Source organism: Camelus bactrianus, chromosome 9, assembly GCF_048773025.1.
Source record: "Camelus bactrianus isolate YW-2024 breed Bactrian camel chromosome 9, ASM4877302v1, whole genome shotgun sequence".
NCBI classification, from domain to species: Eukaryota; Metazoa; Chordata; class Mammalia; order Artiodactyla; family Camelidae; genus Camelus; species Camelus bactrianus.
The window spans coordinates 43,618,565-43,635,532 of NC_133547.1; the positions used below are offsets into that span (position 1 = coordinate 43,618,565).

The 16,968-nt window shown below is 45.5% G+C and overlaps 2 protein-coding genes across 7 annotated transcripts; one reads left to right on the plus strand and one right to left on the minus strand.

The window, feature by feature from the left end:
- Window positions 1-102: 102 nt before the first annotated feature.
- AP4B1 (adaptor related protein complex 4 subunit beta 1) lies at window positions 103-10,941 on the minus strand. 5 transcript variants are annotated; one of them, XM_045506208.2, is made up of 11 exons: window positions 10,923-10,941; window positions 9,759-9,947; window positions 8,096-8,320; window positions 7,250-7,380; window positions 6,726-6,873; window positions 5,690-6,186; window positions 4,601-4,684; window positions 3,766-3,869; window positions 2,812-3,019; window positions 2,328-2,606; window positions 103-2,063 (listed from the first exon to the last, which is right to left on the minus strand). In XM_045506208.2, exons 2-11 carry the CDS (start codon window positions 9,869-9,871, stop codon window positions 1,636-1,638), a joined length of 2,217 nt encoding a protein of 738 aa, XP_045362164.2. In that variant the 5' UTR covers window positions 9,872-9,947; window positions 10,923-10,941; the 3' UTR covers window positions 103-1,635. The 5 variants fall into 5 exon arrangements, with proteins under 5 accessions (XP_045362164.2, XP_074226326.1, XP_010966739.2 ...); XM_074370225.1 differs by lacking the exon at window positions 10,923-10,941 and adding an exon at window positions 10,379-10,403; XM_010968437.3 differs by lacking the exon at window positions 10,923-10,941 and adding an exon at window positions 10,242-10,378.
- On the plus strand, window positions 10,473-15,853 carry DCLRE1B (DNA cross-link repair 1B). 2 transcript variants are annotated; one of them, XM_074370226.1, is made up of 4 exons: window positions 10,473-10,943; window positions 11,575-11,740; window positions 12,078-12,260; window positions 14,587-15,853. In XM_074370226.1, the coding sequence occupies exons 1-4, from the start codon at window positions 10,755-10,757 to the stop codon at window positions 15,666-15,668; spliced, it is 1,620 nt and encodes a 539-aa protein (XP_074226327.1). In that variant the 5' UTR covers window positions 10,473-10,754; the 3' UTR covers window positions 15,669-15,853. The 2 variants fall into 2 exon arrangements, with proteins under 2 accessions (XP_074226327.1, XP_074226328.1); XM_074370227.1 differs by lacking the exon at window positions 12,078-12,260.
- The last annotated feature ends 1,115 nt before the right edge of the window (window positions 15,854-16,968 follow it).

Below are 16,968 nucleotides of genomic sequence, written 5' to 3' on the forward strand. Positions count from 1 at the left end.
GATAGAATTCCATCTATTATCTTCTGTATAGTCAATACAATATAACAAAACACACTTCAAACACCAATCCCAACACCAACAGAATCCAATTACTTCCAGTCATTCATTCAATACCATTTATTGAGTAATGACTATGTGGTAGGCACAATGGAGACAGAAGGAAAGAAAGATAATCACTGTCCTTAGAAATTGTTCGGTGGAGACAGACGACTCACAAGACCCAGGCCCTTGCCAGAAAATTCAGTACTAGCTGTATCTACTCCTATTAAAAGTCTAGTTGAGAGAAATGATGGGTGAAGAATTATTTGCAGGATATGCAGTCCATCTATGTATCCAGGAAGAAGTCCTTGAATTAAGCTGGATATTTGGGTCACATTATCTTTTGTCCTTGAGGGGATGCACTCACTAAGCTCCATGTTAGAGTGATGCCCTCTGCTTGCACGGAGGAGTGCCACAAGTCAGGTGAAGCACTTTACCAACTTCCCACAGGCATCTTCCACATACCACTCAGGGCCACCTGTGTGAAACTGCATGGAAATTTCTTTCAGAAATTAGAATTGAAATGTTTCTTCCTCTCTGATAACAACATATAACTATTTCTGTTTATTCTGACTGCCAGATCACTTCCAGAGCTAAGGCTGAGGCTCAACTCTGCCAACTACATAGGCCCTTTCAGCCTGAACGTTTGCATACCTTCCCATCCCTAACCGAGCTGGTTTTCATGGGTATTTTTATTTTTCCTGTGCTGGGTTCTCTGGTTATTTTATACTTCGCCATCATTTTATTACATCTGTTTTTGCCATAAGTTGTCTCAATGTGTAAAACGTGGTATGGTATGAAAAAAGTCAAAAGTGAGAAAGAGTGACAAGAAAGTAATTACAATAGTCCTGCTAGACACAGGCACTGACTGCTTTCACGGCTTGAGTGAGACCCCTAACGATGGCACTGAGGGTCACAGCGAACTCCCTGTAAGAGCTCATGCCTGAGGTGAACACTGAGATAGACTAGGTGTTACTTAAAAAAGATATGAGGGTGAGGAAATGTCCCAGGCACAAGAGAAAGCAGCAGGGGCCGAGGTGCAGGGGGGAGAGAGGACTTAGTAGTGTATCCAGGGAATTGCAGGTGGTTTGCTTTTGCCAGAACAGAGGGAATTTCGGGGAGTGCTGAGCCACAGCACTGAAGAGGCACTTTAGATGCCACACTGAGGACTTTGATCTCTGGCCTAAAAAGCATGATTAGAAATACGAGAACAGTAAGGAATTTACTGCAGTAATCCAGGGGAGAAAAAATGCCTCCCAAAAATGATGACGCCATCAGTCCAGAGACTTCAGGCATCTTTAAGTAGTAAAATAACCCCTTAAACTGATTAGAAAAAAAGCCAAATCCTATCACCGCATTCCCACCCGCTTACCGACAACATTAACCTTTACAACATCACCTGGAAAAATGGGGTCATTCACCAATAAGTATGAGAGAAATATGTCAATGGTCTTTGGACAAAAGCATAAGAATCTTGATCCCTAGATTCCTATTCTCCTTTGCATTTGACATTATCTGGACTTACAAGCAGCTGTAGTAAGAAAAACTAAGGAACTCTGACAGCTATTCATCTCACTCAGGACAGGCAAGAAGCTGTTAGGATTTAAAGTCTCCAATTGTTCCAATCACAGTTTCTAATACAGAAATAAAACTGTGCAGTGTCTCTGTCCTCGTCTTGCTTTGTTTCACAGAGACCTGCATTTCTAAGTTCTCGGGCTCCAACAGCAGTTCTGTTAGGAACAGACAGCCAGTATCGTCCTGAGCACTGAGGTAGGCTTTCCACGGCTGCGCCCCAGCCCTGCTCATGGCGATGGTCTGGATGTTCACCACTTGCAGGGCCATCTGGAGGGTGTCAGGATGGACCATTCCCTGCCACGGGAACACTTGCTGATGAGCAACTTTGAGGCTAAGCCAAGTTTTCTCAAAACACTCAGCAGTTAGCTGACGACTGGGGACTAGCATGAGGGCTCCGGAATCGGGGAGATCTTGTACCCTCTCCTTGTTCTCTGCAGGAACCAGGGGTCCTAAAAGAGTCGAAAAGTTTGTGTAAGAGATGTTCTTAATCGACAGGAACTACATTGTCAAATCTAGATGTCCAAACGTACACAATGTGACTTTTATCTGTAGATAAATGGCTTATATAACCAATGATGAACTACTTTCTTATTCACAAAGATTTCAAATTCAGGCAACAGGCTGAGACTTAGAGAGGGTCCTCTACTCTCTACCAGTCATTGCAAGAGATAAGGATTTTTCATGACAAGGTACAAAGTAAAGACTGTTTCTACCTGATGTGGCACAGGATGCATTAGGAAGCTCTGGGCCATGATGCTCTACCCCTCGGCACTTGGAGATGGTTGCCCAGCGGGCTTTGCCATATACTGGCACCAGTGTGTTGAAGTCGGAGGCCCAGCTGTTCACAGGTCTTTCTGCCTGATCCTCCAAAAGTCCAAGAGAAGGGTCAGACTTAGGGCTGCACAGGATCCACTTCACTTCGTCTACACCAGCTAAGAGGAGGCGATAATAGAAGAGACCTCGGTCCCGTACGGCCATATCTTTTTCTTCCTCTGAGGGAGAACAACAGACTGAGTTAATTAAAAACAAAATCCAACACACTCTTTCTACCCCTATGCCAACCAAAATAAGAGAGAAAAATAAAGGAGGGAGAAAACCCTAAAAAATGTTGACATTTTCTTCTTGGGTCCCAGACATGAGAGCCGTGAGACCTTACTGGCAGCCACGGCAGGTACCATTTCCTCCCGGGGAGCCTACCTATGCAGTAATGCAGCAAACGGCCCAGCGTGTCCTGACACTCGGCCGGTCGGGAGAGGAAAAGGCGCAGCAGTGCCGTGAGCAGCTCCATCTTAACAGCTGGAAACGTCTCTGACTTCACGTTCTCTACAAAGTCCTCCAACACATAAGGAGCATTGGGAATTCGTTCCCCATGGATGCCCAGGAGCCAAATCAGCGCCTGCTTCCCCTGGGGAATAAGGGAATGAGAACAGGGGCTCAACATTTGTCCAAAACACAGGCCACAGTAGACCACTGCAGATTTTGCTTTTCCCCTAGTGTCAGCAGAAAAGGTATAATACTGTATTTACTTCAACTTGCATTTATTGATCTCCCACTACTACACTCTCTATAAGAAAGAGGAATGAAATTCTAGCACACAAAAGGAGACTCAAGACTCTCATGGCCTAGATTGCTTAAACAGTAAGGTTTCCTCAGCTTTGGGACCTCTGCCCCAATTTGGAGTTTAACGCTTCAGTGGAAGCTACTGGAAGATTTCCCGAAGTTACTTCATCAAAGTGGTGGTTAACCTAGAATGCACATCAAAGTCACCTGTGAAGCTTCTTAAAATTCTATGTGTCTAGGTCTACCACTCCTGAATATTTGAGTAGACCTGGGGTAAAGCCCAAATATTTGCAAAAATTCCACAAATTATTCTGATTTTCATTCCAGCTGAAAACTCTCTGGTCTGAATCTCTGACTCAAAACTGTTCATGAGAACAATGGTATCAAAATATGTGTAATAAAACCACAGATAAATCCTAATATTTTTATCATTTATACCTTTTCTACACCCCAAAGAGAATCTGAGGTGGCAATCAATTCTGAGAATTTCCACTTCAGACACTGGGTAGAAAGAATGATTAGATTCCATTTCCCAGAGCAGGGTCCCAAGCATCCCCCTGTGCCTGGAAGGAAAGGCGAGCTACAGTCTACCTCGCTGTCCTGAATGTGCTCCTCACAGCCGGGCAGGGCCTGACACACGGCTTCCGTACACTGGGGACACAGCCAAACCAGGTCTCGGAAAGTCTGCACCACCACTGCAACACAGCTCAGGATACAAGAGCACAAGATTAGAGCCCACACGCAGGAAAGAATCTTGTTATATATTCAGACTAGACTGCTGGGTGAATTTCTGTAAAATGAGTGTTGGAGGGGGAGGTCAATGATTATCTGAGAAATGTCTGACATGGGCAACAATTCCTTCAATGAATGTCGCTATTATCAGATGGCCATGAGGATAACTGAGTTAATGTCTGCGAAAGCGCTAGGCAAAACAGAAAGCTATGTTCAAATGTGGTGGAGTGCTGTTGCTGAGTGATGCTCTGAAGACAGTATCAATGGAGTGACCAGGGCTGGGGTTATGGTGAAGCAAGCAAGGTGCCAGGGTGTGAAATTTAAGAAGACGCACAGAGCTAGCACCTGCACAAACCTGAGAATGAGTGCCTCTTTAAATGTCTGCATCCTAGGCACCTTGCTTGCCTCACCCTAGGCTCAGCCCCCAAAGCCTCTGCTTACAGTATGCTGCCATAAAGCAAAAAGAGGGGTAAAGGTGGGAAAATAACAAGCCAGGTCATCCTAGCATCCTTCACCATCTATAGTACAGCCTTGTTGACTCATGGCAACCTGAAGACTCTACCCTGTTATGCTTCTCTGATGGAAACAGATTTAAACTTCCCTATTATTCAACAACAGATATATTGGGGGCAACTACTATGGGTCAGGTAATTGACCAAAAAAAAAAAAAAAATCCTGGGATGGTAGCCGTTACCTGTGGTGATGTGCTCTTGCCGAAGTCCCAGCAGCTCTGTTAGAATCTGCACACACTGATCTGTATAGGTCCTGGCAATGCCACCTACAGAAGGAGGGAAAGGAGAAAAAAGTTGTAAGTCAAACACTTAGTACCTTATTCTAAGATAATTGTCCACTAGGCAAAGACAAAGGGGACCAGAAATACCTTTAAAAAATTCCCCCCATGGTGGATGAAATAAGAATCTAAGTTTGCCATATAAAGGGAACTGTGGTAAAAAGGAATTTCCATCGAACAAGGCTGAAAACTTTCAGCAGCAAAGGTATTCACGTGGCAGCCAGTGTTCTGCAGCACACCCACACGGGGGTATTCCTGCTAGGAACACTCTCCTGACTGCAGGCTTTCTACTCCCATCCTTGTTCCCTCTTCTCTGCCCCTAAAAATAACCATACTTTATTCCACATATGAGGGTTCTTTCTCCTCCTCCACCTGAAGCCCCCCAGGACTTAGCTCCCCAGCTGCTTTCATTGTGTGACTCACTCTAGCCTTCTGAATCCAGACAGAGTGGTATGAAAAAGTCTGTAAGCTTTAGGTGTGACTCTGTGTGGCCTACTCAGCACAATACATAGCCCAGTGAAGTTCAATAAACAGCTGGTGAACTGCCACAGGACTTTGAGTCAGGAAAGCTCGGCTTCAGGCCCAAGTCAAGAACTGTATGACCTTTGGGCAATTTAATAAACTTTTTGTGCCTGAGTTTCTTCATCTTTAAAATGAAGTTAATAACACTTACCTGCTTCTCTTGATTGCCTCACAAGACTGGTAAAATGATACACAGGAAGACATTTTGGATAATAGGCAACAAAAGGCAATATAAATTGTAAGTGTCATCATTTGAGTTACCTGTATTCTATATCCTAGAAGATATGGCAACACCAGTGTTGACCAAAAACAACGTTCCTCCTCCTGCTTGTTTGTAGTCATTGACCCAATTCTTTGGTGCAAGAAATTTGGTCTCTGAGGCAAGATTCATCCCCTTTGGCTCTCTGTGGTTCCACAGATTTCTAGCTGGCTGGTCTAGGCTCTTCAACACGAAGAGCAGCAGACACCTACCTATGGCAAAGACGGCGGCCTGTGCAAAGTCAGCAGACACATCGGTGCAGTACCCGCGGAGCTCCTCCAGCACCTGCTGCACGTTCTCATCGTTCACCAGCTCACACAGCACCTCCACCTTCTGGAGCTTGATGTAGTGGGGCTCCGAGTAGGAGCAAAAAAACTTTTTGTAGTGGCTGCTAAAGTGACCCGGCAAACTATGCAGGATCTGGCGTACATGACAGAGGGCGGCGAAACAGAGCTCACGGCTCTCAGAAGAACAGGCAGCCAGCAAAGGTCCCTTGACCTGCATGAGCACATCAGTTTGAACATGGGGGAATTTTTTGGCCAAGATCAGAAAGAGTTTGGCGGCTCCCATCACCACCCCTGGGCTGCTGCTCTTGAGAAAACTGTCCAACAGATTGAGAATGTCAAACAGCTCCTCCTCACTGCGGGGTTGGTAGCGCAGCAGAAAGTTCAGTACTTCAGCCTGGCCCCATTGGTCCAGTTTTGACATTCTATCCAAAAAAGAAAACGAAAGTGCTGTTTTAGCAACAAAATTAGGACCACCTCCATGCAACCGCAATGTCACCAGTCACCTGTTCATCATAACCAGAATTCTTCAAAATAGATTGAGCCATAGTCAAATTATTCTTTTTATGTACCACTTAAAGTGTACACATAATAAGGCTTTAAATTCTAGGATGAGTTTATAGTACCAATGCACACTTGTCTAAGGCCAAAGACATGATCACTCTACCCTAGATCCAGATTCTCTACATTTTAAAGCAGCATGAATGGCTTAGTTTGGGGGACATAATGATTGCAGAGGACAGAATCTATCCCCAAAGGATGTTTCTGCCATCTCTCTGTATCACCAGATGAAATGAAAACAAAAAATTCTCTCAATGAAATATGAGGAAATTAATAGTTATGGTTAACTTTCTTTACTACTCTACAGTACTTGTTGAAGACCTCTCCTTAATTCAACACATCAACAGCATCCCACTGGGATGCAGATCTGATCACGACACAAAGAGCACAGAGGCATCCAAACCGATTTAAGAGATGGTGGGCGATGGGCTTATTGATGACAACACCTCCTTCCTGTTTCAGAATTTCCTCCAGAGACCTCAAGCAGTTTACAACCACAATTGGATCCTGGTCACGTAGCAAACTATATAATTCATTTACCAGGGCACCATCTATAAAAGAGAACAAAGATCTCAGATAAAGAAAAGCTTCAGAGTCACAGGGATAGAGCCAGTCACGGCTCTAGGTAGACGAAGCTGAACTTCTCTGCTACAAAAATAATAATGGCAGTAACAAAGTGCAACGCAAAAACAGTTGCCATTTCCAGACTTTTCTAAGTTACTATTACAAAGGTTCTCACCTCTGTCCCCAAAGAAAGGATTCTCTAATCACAGAAAATACCAAGCCCTGCATCCTTCTTAAAAGAAACATACAGAAATAGAGGCATGGTATTATTTTCTACCAAAGCTACATAATCTTTTACAAAGTCAAACATAAAACTGGAAACACAATTAAATATTGATCATGATGGATTACACCGAAACTTACCCACTTCAGAATCTCCATGAAGATTATGCATCTTGGCACAACCAAGGACTGCTACCCTCCTGACATACGAAGCCTTATCCCGCAGACCGTTGAGAATTGGCTGCTGGATATATTCCTGCACACCAGGCATCCTAAGCAAGACATCCTGGAGTCAGCCAGATCCTGAAATACTGGTTCTGACATAATTTAGCCCTGATCCACTTAACAGGGGGTTTAGTGATGCTTGAATATGCATCCATCGGATTCTTCTCCAACAAACTGGAGAAAGCTGCTGCCAAACTCAAATAGCCTCACTTTATACAAAATAGATAGACAATAAGAACCAACTGTATAGCACAGGGAATTATATTCAATTTTTTCAACTTCTTGTAATAACCTATAATGGAAAAGAATCTGAAAAAATTTATGTATGTGTGTATATGTATAACTGATTGTTTTGCTGTACACCTGAAACTAACATTGTAAATCAACTACACTTCAATAAAAAATATAATTTTTTTAAAAAGGACCTCACTGGACTTTTCATGTAGAATAATGCTGCACAGGCAGCAGTAAATAAATAACTGAAATAATATATATATTTAGAAATCTTTATAATAATAATAATAACATACATATTTAGAAATCTTTAATTATTTCACCTATAGTAAGGATAGAAAAATCCCTTAATGAAATCATATATATACAATTTTTTAAACCAAAGCAATGGCCAAAAACATAAGTGCAGGTTATAATAGTGTTTCCCCCAGTATTATGAAGCTCAAATAAATTGTCATCATTAAAAACCTGCCCCATGGCCACATGAACTCATCAGCTACGAGATACTGGCAGGGAAGGTGTGCTCACCTGAGGCTACACATGCTCCGTAGTGCCAGCCCTCGCACCATCGGGTTGGGGTCCGAACAGTCTTTGCACAGTGTATTGATGGCCAGGAGAGCCAGATCTGGTTTCAGAGGGGCATAGGTACACATGTACAGATAAACCAACTTCTTCTGAACAATATCTACAGTGGCACTGGCCTTCACCATTTCCATGAAAACACCAGACATGTCCAAGCCCTGAGTCATGTGCCTAAAACCAACACACATAGCAGGAAAAAGTAAAATATTTAACCCCCAACCAACAACAGAAAGCATTTTACTTATATGTGTCCTGGATATCCAACTAGATTGTGATCTCTTGAAGGGAAGCAACCAGGTCTACCTTGCCTGTCCTACCACACAATACCTCATACCATGGGCCTGCAATAAACGTTCTTCTAGTCATTCAACAAATACTTATTGAATTCCTAGTACATTCCAGTGAAATTCAACTTGTACATTCCACAGGTATGTCCTGGAGTCATAATCTTGAAGAAGGCAAGGTCTCAGATCTCTAGGAACTCGAAGTCTACCAAGGAGTGAGACAAGAACACCGCTAATTACAGAAAGATAGATAAGTGTTATAATAGAAGTAACAGACAAGGTGCAGTGAGGATCAGTGGGTCATACTGCCAGAAGGTCATACATTGTTTCCACAGAGGAAGTAATACTTTAGCTGAATGTGCAGGAGCTCAGGCAAGTATAGCAGAGAGGTAATAACACATGCTACGAGGCCTAAGGACATGAGCAGGAACAGTACATTCTTCTGAGAGTCTGCAGGTAGTTAACTGGGTGTTCCTTGGGTGCTATAAGAAATTTGGACACTATGCTGTAGATCACTGTTTCTCAAACTGTGATCTCCTAGAGAAATTAGATGGGATGTCTGTTTAAAACGCAGATTCCGTGGTTCCATCCCACCCTACTGAAATCAGAATTACTGCACTGGATGAAAAATTTACGTTTTCTTCAAAAACAACCTAAGGGACTTTGGTGCACACTAAAGTTTGTGATTCACAACTATAGGCAAGAGTTATATTGTCAAATTCAGATGTTGGAAATCATTCTGACTGAAATGAGCAGCCAAGGTGACCTACTTCTAAGCTATTGCAATTGCTTTAATAAGGAAACCAGAACAACAGCAGTGCCAACTAAAAAAAAAAAAAAAGGATGTATATTTAGAACCATGAACCCATACCATCTGACCTGAGCAGTGGAGATCAGGAGCCAGTAGGACTGACTCCCACACTTGGTCAGCTGGGTGGTGACATTCACCAACGCAAATACAAGCGGAAGAGCAGGTTTGGGGAGGGGGGAAGGCTGCAGGTGCTATTTTGCATGTCTTTGAAGAAATATGCAGGTGGAAATGTCGAGCTGGCAGTAGGATATGTGGGTCTCACGATAAAAAAGGAGGCCTGTGCTAAACATATTAGAGATCTGGAAGTCAGCAGTACAAGTTCGAGATATGGATGAAACCACCCATCTGAGTCAAAGAAGTAAAACATGTCCCACAAGGGAGATGACACTCCAGAGGAGCAGAAAAACCAAATTAGACAACTGCCGTGTATGGAAGTTCATTCGCTTTCAGAGCGGCCAAGGGTAGAGGGCCCTGGTGGGGATGGCAATGTGGGAGTTAGGGCGTTAAGCGATACCTAATCACTCGCTGGATGACATTCCGATAGCGCAGCCTATCAGCCTGAATGTGAGGGTTACACAGAGCCTTCTTCAGCTCCTTCACCACGTCCTCGGAGCCAAGGTACGGCATCTTCTCGAACAGGCACGGGGCACTTCCCACAGATCCCTAGGTAACTCGTGGGCTCCTCTGGCCCCGAAGAGGGGACCTGGGTAAAGGAAACGTCAGTCAGCGAAGACACTACAGGCGCGGTCTCGCCCCAGCCTTGGCTTCCCCTGGGCCTAGCACGCCCTCACTTCAACCCGCTCGCTCCCGGGCGAGGCCCACCCTAGGCTCTTCGTTTCCTTCCCGGGACCAGCAGGCCAGTTCGCTCCGCCCACAGATGTCTCCCGCAACCTTTAGGCCCTTCGACCTATTTCCAGCCCGGCAGCCCACAGTCCGCGGACCCCTCCCTCTCCCGTTCCAGCCTTTCTTGCGCCTCCACGAGGTTGCCGTCACCTACAGGCCCAATCAAGCTTTCCGCGGAAGTCCCGCCTTCTCGAGAGACACCGCGCAGAGCAGCTGCCAATCACCCTCTCCCGGGGAGCGCCGAGCGTAGCCTGGACTCGACCTTAGGGTGCCCTTCCCCCAACCTCTCACCTCCCGGCGCAGACGCGCGGCTCCCTCTGGCGGAGCTGCAACGGACAATCGGAGATCGGCTACTTCGGCCTGTCCCCGCCCCGCAGCGCGCGCTTTGAGTGCCGGGCTAGGGCCCCGGTTCCCGCGCGCTGTGGGGAGTGGCGCCCGGGCAAGCGCCTTTCACGATTTGCAATCCCATCTCCCGCCTCCCACGACCACTGCCACTTCCTTCTTTCTGCCCAGTCTAGGCACTCATTCCTCTGTTGGGCTGGCTTGTCCTTAGGGTCTCCGGCCCTGTTCTTGCCTCAGCATGACTTTTTCCAGGGCGCTGTTGCAGGAGCCTCACGCAGGGGCTCTCCCATGAAGATCCCACTGGTGACTCTGCAACCCCGCCACCATGAACGGGGTCCTGATCCCTCATACGCCCATCGCCGTGGACTTTTGGAGCCTGCGCCGGGCTAGCTCCGCCCGGCTTTTCTTCTTGTCCCACATGCACTCGGACCACACCGTGGGTCTGTCTAGCACCTGGACCCGGCCGGTCTATTGCTCCCCAATCACTGCTTACCTCTTGCATCGTCACCTACAGGTATGAGGGGCTGGAGTGGCCGTCGAGAGTTGGTCCCGGCATCTGGGTGGGGACTTCCGATCTGTCACAGCCTTGGAGTCACAGAGTAGGGGCCAGGAGGACCGGTTTTTACAAATGCGGGAGTTGTTTGAACCCAGAAATGCATCATTAGCACAGAACAGGAGTGTGTCTTACAACTGGCTGACTTGGGATGTTTCAACGATAAGTTGGGGAGATCTTTCAGTTCAGCCAGGGAAACTTTTCCTACCTTTTTACATAAGCTGGGCCAGTGTTTCCCAAACCTGACTCATAATAAGAATCCACCTAATGTACTGAGTGAAACACAGATTCTCTAGCACCTCCTGCCTCCACCATCTGATTCAGTAGACATGGCTGGTGCAGGTCCTGGAAATGTGGTTGGAAAAAAAATTTTTAACCAGTGTCCTCTCCAAAAGGGTTATTACAATCAAGAAAGTTTGAGAATTGCTGAGTAGACTTGTTTTTTGAACTCTTTAATTTTAACTTATACAAAGGGTGGGGCAGAGAGTGGAAGGAGGAAGGAAGGATTGGGAATCCCCATTACAGCTTCTGATCCAGGAAGGTATCAGGGAGAGGAGCCTGTGTTCTATGGGATACCCAACTGTTTCCTTAGGTGTCTAAGCAGTGGATCCGAGCCCTGGAGATTGGTGAGAGCCATGTCCTGCCTCTAGATGAAATTGGACGTGAGACCATGACTGTAACCCTTATTGATGCCAATCACTGCCCTGGCTCCGTTATGTTTCTCTTTGAAGGATACTTTGGAACCATCCTCTACACAGGTGGGCTTCTGGAGGGGTCCTCCCCATTTTCCAGCCTACTTTTCTTGAGCAGCGTTAGCTCATAATAGAAGTCTGAAGATCTTCATGCCATATGAGCACGGTGACCCTTTCTCAACTGATTTCCCACCCTTTAAGGGTATAACCTCATAAAGAGTAACGAAAAAACAGGAGCAGGATAGAGACATTTCCACAAAGAAGCTCTACTACACTAGTTCATTGCCAAACTCCAGTTTTCCCACAAGCCAGTAAGCAAATGCTCATCTGTTCTTGGAGTTGGGAGAATCTGATCTTCCATACTTTTGCCTGACTCTCTGCCCCCCATATATTCTTCTTCCAGGTGACTTTCGGTACACACCATCCATGCTAAAGGAGCCAGCTCTGAGGCAGGGGAAACAGATCCACACCTTATACCTAGACAATACCAATTGCAATCCAGCCCTGGTTCTTCCTTCCCAACAAGAAGCTACCCGCCAGATTATTGAGCTCATTCGAAAGTACCCACTACATAACATAAAAATTGGTGAGGGGTTTCCTTTCCTTTTTCTCTCACTCAGTTGGAGCTGGTGAATCTAGGTTCTTGGGGAGGGGGGGAGGTTCTCACATCTTTCTTTGTGCACATCTCCTTTTCTCCAAGAAACTTACCCTGACCACCTTATTTAAAATTGTAATCTGCCCGCATCCCTACTCCCACATTCCCAACTCCTGATCCCCTATGTCAATTCAACTTGTCCGTTTTCTCATAGCACTCGTCAACTTCCTATGTACCCCATTTATGTTTTAATATGCTGTTGCTTTGTTGTTGACTGTCTGTCCCACTTCCCCTGCCACACACATACACGCATGCACACACACACACACATACATACACACAAATTCCTTGAGAGCGTGGATGGAGGTGGGAAGAAGTCTTACGTGTTTGTAGAACAAAGCAGCAGCAACCAGTGTGAGAGGCGCACAGTGGGTGAGGCGGCTGGAAAGGTAGGAGGGCCCAAAGTGCTTGTAAGACATTTTGAACTTGATCCTAAGTGCAACCATATTGAAGGATTTCAAGTAGGAGAGGGACACCATTGTATTTTTATCACCTTACAATATAGTCCATAATTTACATATTTATTGTATTTAGTTTTTATCTGTCTTCCTCTGCTAGAATGTAAGTTCTGTAATAGACAGTCTCTTTGTTTCACTTGTGGATTATCCCAAATGCCTCGATTAATGCCTGAGAGAGGCATTCAATAAATATTTATTATATCAGTGAATGAAATTTATCAGAATGTAGATATTCAAATGAGTGTAGTGCTTGAAATTAGATACATTGAAAAACCATCTGTCTCCTTGTTCTAGTGACTCCACAACAGTCTAAAACATTTTGAGACTCTTGGAATTGTCTTTTGTGATAGTTTATGAAAACCAGCTTTTCTTTTTAAAACTATAATAGATTTAATTCCAAAAGACTTTTTTGATTGTTTCCAAAATTGTAGTAAGTCCACAAAAGGAAAAAGATTTGCCATCATGCTGAATATTTTCAAAGGATATGCCCCAACTCTGAAATGAGTTTCAAAACAGTTTTAAACAAAGGCTTTGAAAAAAAACTGTATGCCTTCCAGAGTGACGACCAAATTGATGGAGAGATATTCCCTCTCAGGGTTGCTTGACTACTCATGAAGAAGTATCGGTCCTCACTCTTCTTGGAGTTTTCAATGCAGAGTTTTCCCAGAGAAGCACAGCTGGGTAGGAGGGTACTATAGTAGCGCTTGGTTAATTTGCAAATATACAGTAAGCCCTTACTATGTGCTTAATATTCTGACAGGCAGTTGGAATAGAAAGATGAACAAAATATGAGGGTTTACACTCTCATACACACTCATCATAAAGGACCTACGTTTGTGCCCAAAGAGTGAGGTTTTGAACCATGATGGGGAATAAGGTGGATATAAAAGAAATAAAGGTTCTTTGAAGGAGTTCACAGTCTGGTGAAATACACCTTCAGAAAAGGCCTGAGAACAACTATTAAACAGTACCTCCTATATCTGTCACCACAACCATTACCCAAACTCAGTTCTCCATTTCCTTCTGGGTAAGTACTGTTTGGGTTTTCTAATTGGCACTTCTGCTCTCAGCATCTTCTCATCCAGGCCGTGGAATAACACTGCTACCACATTTTTGTCCTGAAGCCCTGCTCTGATCACCTGAATCCTATGATTAGAACTAGCCATTTTCCTGCTTCAGACTCTTCAATGGCTCGCCTTCACTTCCAGAATTAAATCCAAGCTCCCCAGCAGTACATACAAGGCCCCCTAGTATATGGCCCTAGCTCACCTCTCTAGTGCCTTACCAGTTTCTTTGTACCTTAGTAATATGGAAATGACCCCTCTTAAAATGTCCTCTACCATCCTCTTTGCCAGGTTAACTGGGACCCATCGTTTAGCACTTGGCTAGGTTGTCATTTTCAGGAAACTTTCCCTAACTCCATCACTTGGTGCATACTTTTCTGTGCCTTCCTAATACCGTGTGCATGTCTCGAACATGCATTGTTTCTGGGTCCCCTTGTAGATGACACTCCTTGAGGACTGAGGCTTTTTGTTGGTTTTCACAGTGCCTAACACTTGATAGATGCTTTTCTTTGTTGAGCTGAATGAATGAGTATCTTCTGTGTTAAACTCCCTTCTACCCCATCCTCCGTATAGCTCAGCTCAAATGCCACCTCCTTACTGCTATACAATCAGGGAGGCCATAGCCACCATTAATTTTGTGTATTTTTGTTAAATTTTGGTTGATTTATTTGGTTTCCCCAATAGCTTCATTCTCTTCCTTCTCTTCCTTTCCCTCAACCCCTTAACATTATTCAGGACTCTATAGCCTGGGGAAAGAGTCACTGCTGGAGCAGCTGGCCCTGGAGTTTCGGACTTGGGTGGTTTTGAGTCCCCGGCGCCTGGAGTTGGTGCAGCTGCTGGGCCTGGCAGATGTGTTCACGGTGGAGGAGAAGGCTGGCCGCATCCATGCCGTGGACCATATGGAAATCTGCTATTCTGCCATGCTGCGCTGGAACCAGACCCACCCCACCATTGCTATCCTCCCCACCAGTCGGAAAATCTACCGCTCCCACCCCAATATCCACATCATCCCTTACTCTGACCATTCCTCCTACTCTGAGCTGCGTGCCTTTGTCACGGCACTGAAGCCTTGCCAGGTGGTGCCCATTGTCAGTCGACAACCCTGTAGGGACTACTTTCAGGACAGCCTGAGCCCCAGGCTCTCCGTGCCCCTAATTCCAGACTCTGTGCAGCAGTACATGAGTTCCTCCTCTAGAAAACCAAGTTGTCTCTGGCTGTTGTTAGAAAGGAAGCTAAGGAAACTGAGAACCCAGGGTGTCATGTTTGAATCACTTGAGGAAAATGCAGACCACTCTCAAGCTGACCCGGACTCAAAAAAGACCAAGAATGAGAACCTTTCTGGGGACCTTGCAAAGCAGCGCTCCCACCATCCTTTGCAGATCAAGAAACAGTGGTTCCCAGACGTCTGCAGCAAAGAATGGGAGGGGGCAGTCCCTTCCACTGAGTCCCAGAAGACGGGGACTGTATTGACTGCCCCTTCGGGGTTTTCAGTGCACTTAAGGTCTAAAGATGAGGAATTTCTCTCCCTGGAAACTGGAGAGGAAATCGGTGGAGGGCCCTACTTGATAGGCAAGGAAGACAATGAGGACTCAACAGCCACAGGGAACCAGAGAGCCTGGATGGACCAGGATTCTTCCCTGTCTCATAGCAGCAAGGCTGCCTCTCTTCTGGCTCCCGAGGTCAGGGGCCTGGCACTAAAATACCTTCTGACTCCAGTGAAATTTCTCCAGGCAGGGTTCTCTTCCAGGGGCTTTGACCAGCAAGCAGAAAAATACCATAAACTCTTGCCTCAGTACCGACAGGAGAGTATGCAATGACACCTTGTTTGGTCCGACACCAGTTTTGAAGATAGTGGCTGATAGCTTATTTGGAGCCTTACTTTTCTGTGTTGGCAGGATTCTTATGGGCTCACCCTGTAACAAGAGTTCTCAAAACGTGTTCATTGGACTCTTAATGCCTATGGAATCCTTATAATTTTATAAAATTATAGTTTTATAATTGAGTATATTTAAGAAGCACTTTTTTTTCCACTTTTCATTATAACCTCTTTATAGGATTTCTGAGCATATTGCTCTGTGCATTGCAAAGCTGCTTCAAGGATGTGACCTTTCTCTAAAAGTATATAACTTGAGGGGCCTGCCTCCTGTATTGTATTCTTTCTTCTATTTTGAAATGGTTTATTACTTGAAGAAAAAAAGAAAGAGGTACTTTTAAAGTTTCTGAGAAGTCGTGCAGTAACTTAATCTGTTTAACTTTGTTTACTCCAGAATTTCTCCACACTTTTTGGACATGCAGTCTTCTGTGACTGCAGAAAGAGAAAAAGTCTGATCAAAAAGGACCAGGTTATTCCCTTTGCTGTTTTGTGTGTTGTGAGCCATTCCCAATGGCCCCTTCTATCTCTTTCTAGATAAAAGTCCCTAGATAGTTCTGTTTTTCAGTTTAGGAGCTGTGGGGCTGGAGGACAAAATGGTGACCCAGGCAGCACATTCCAATCCTGAAGGTCACTGACTTGCTTTGACAGCATCGAAGTCACTTCCTTTCTCTGCGTCTGAGAGGGAACAGGAAGTGATGATCCTTGGAACAGTGGAGAACACCTCTGCCTCCATGACAGTTTGCAGTTTGTGTCCCTGGGGACCTCCCTGGCACAGAGCCAGCTGGGGGATTGGGCACACCCCCCCCCCCCGCCAGGGCAGTACCTGGAACCCAGCCGAACATTAGGCTTAGGGTACGATGGGCCCCCCAGACGCCGGAAGGCCCCATTTGGCTGCAGTAAGGTTACAAAAGATCAAATGTGCTGCCAGATAGTCCTGATTGTTCACATAGCTGGGATATTTGCTGCCCTCCCCCCTGCCCCAGTATCCTCCCCTCCACCCCGGGGTTGAGTAGGGAGCCAGAGGACACAGCCTGTTTGTTTTAGTATCCAGGGCAGAGACCAAGGAGCCAGCTGGTGGAAGGGGTGGGGGTGTGCAGTGCTGCCCTGTCCTTCTGCTCGCAGCCTGACAAGATGCCAGACCAATAAGCAGGACAGCAGATATCACAGTCTCAGAGACAGGGCACAGGCATGCAGAGCCCGGCACATGGATAAAAACTGTTTCAGAAGGGAGCCTCAAGCCTTTA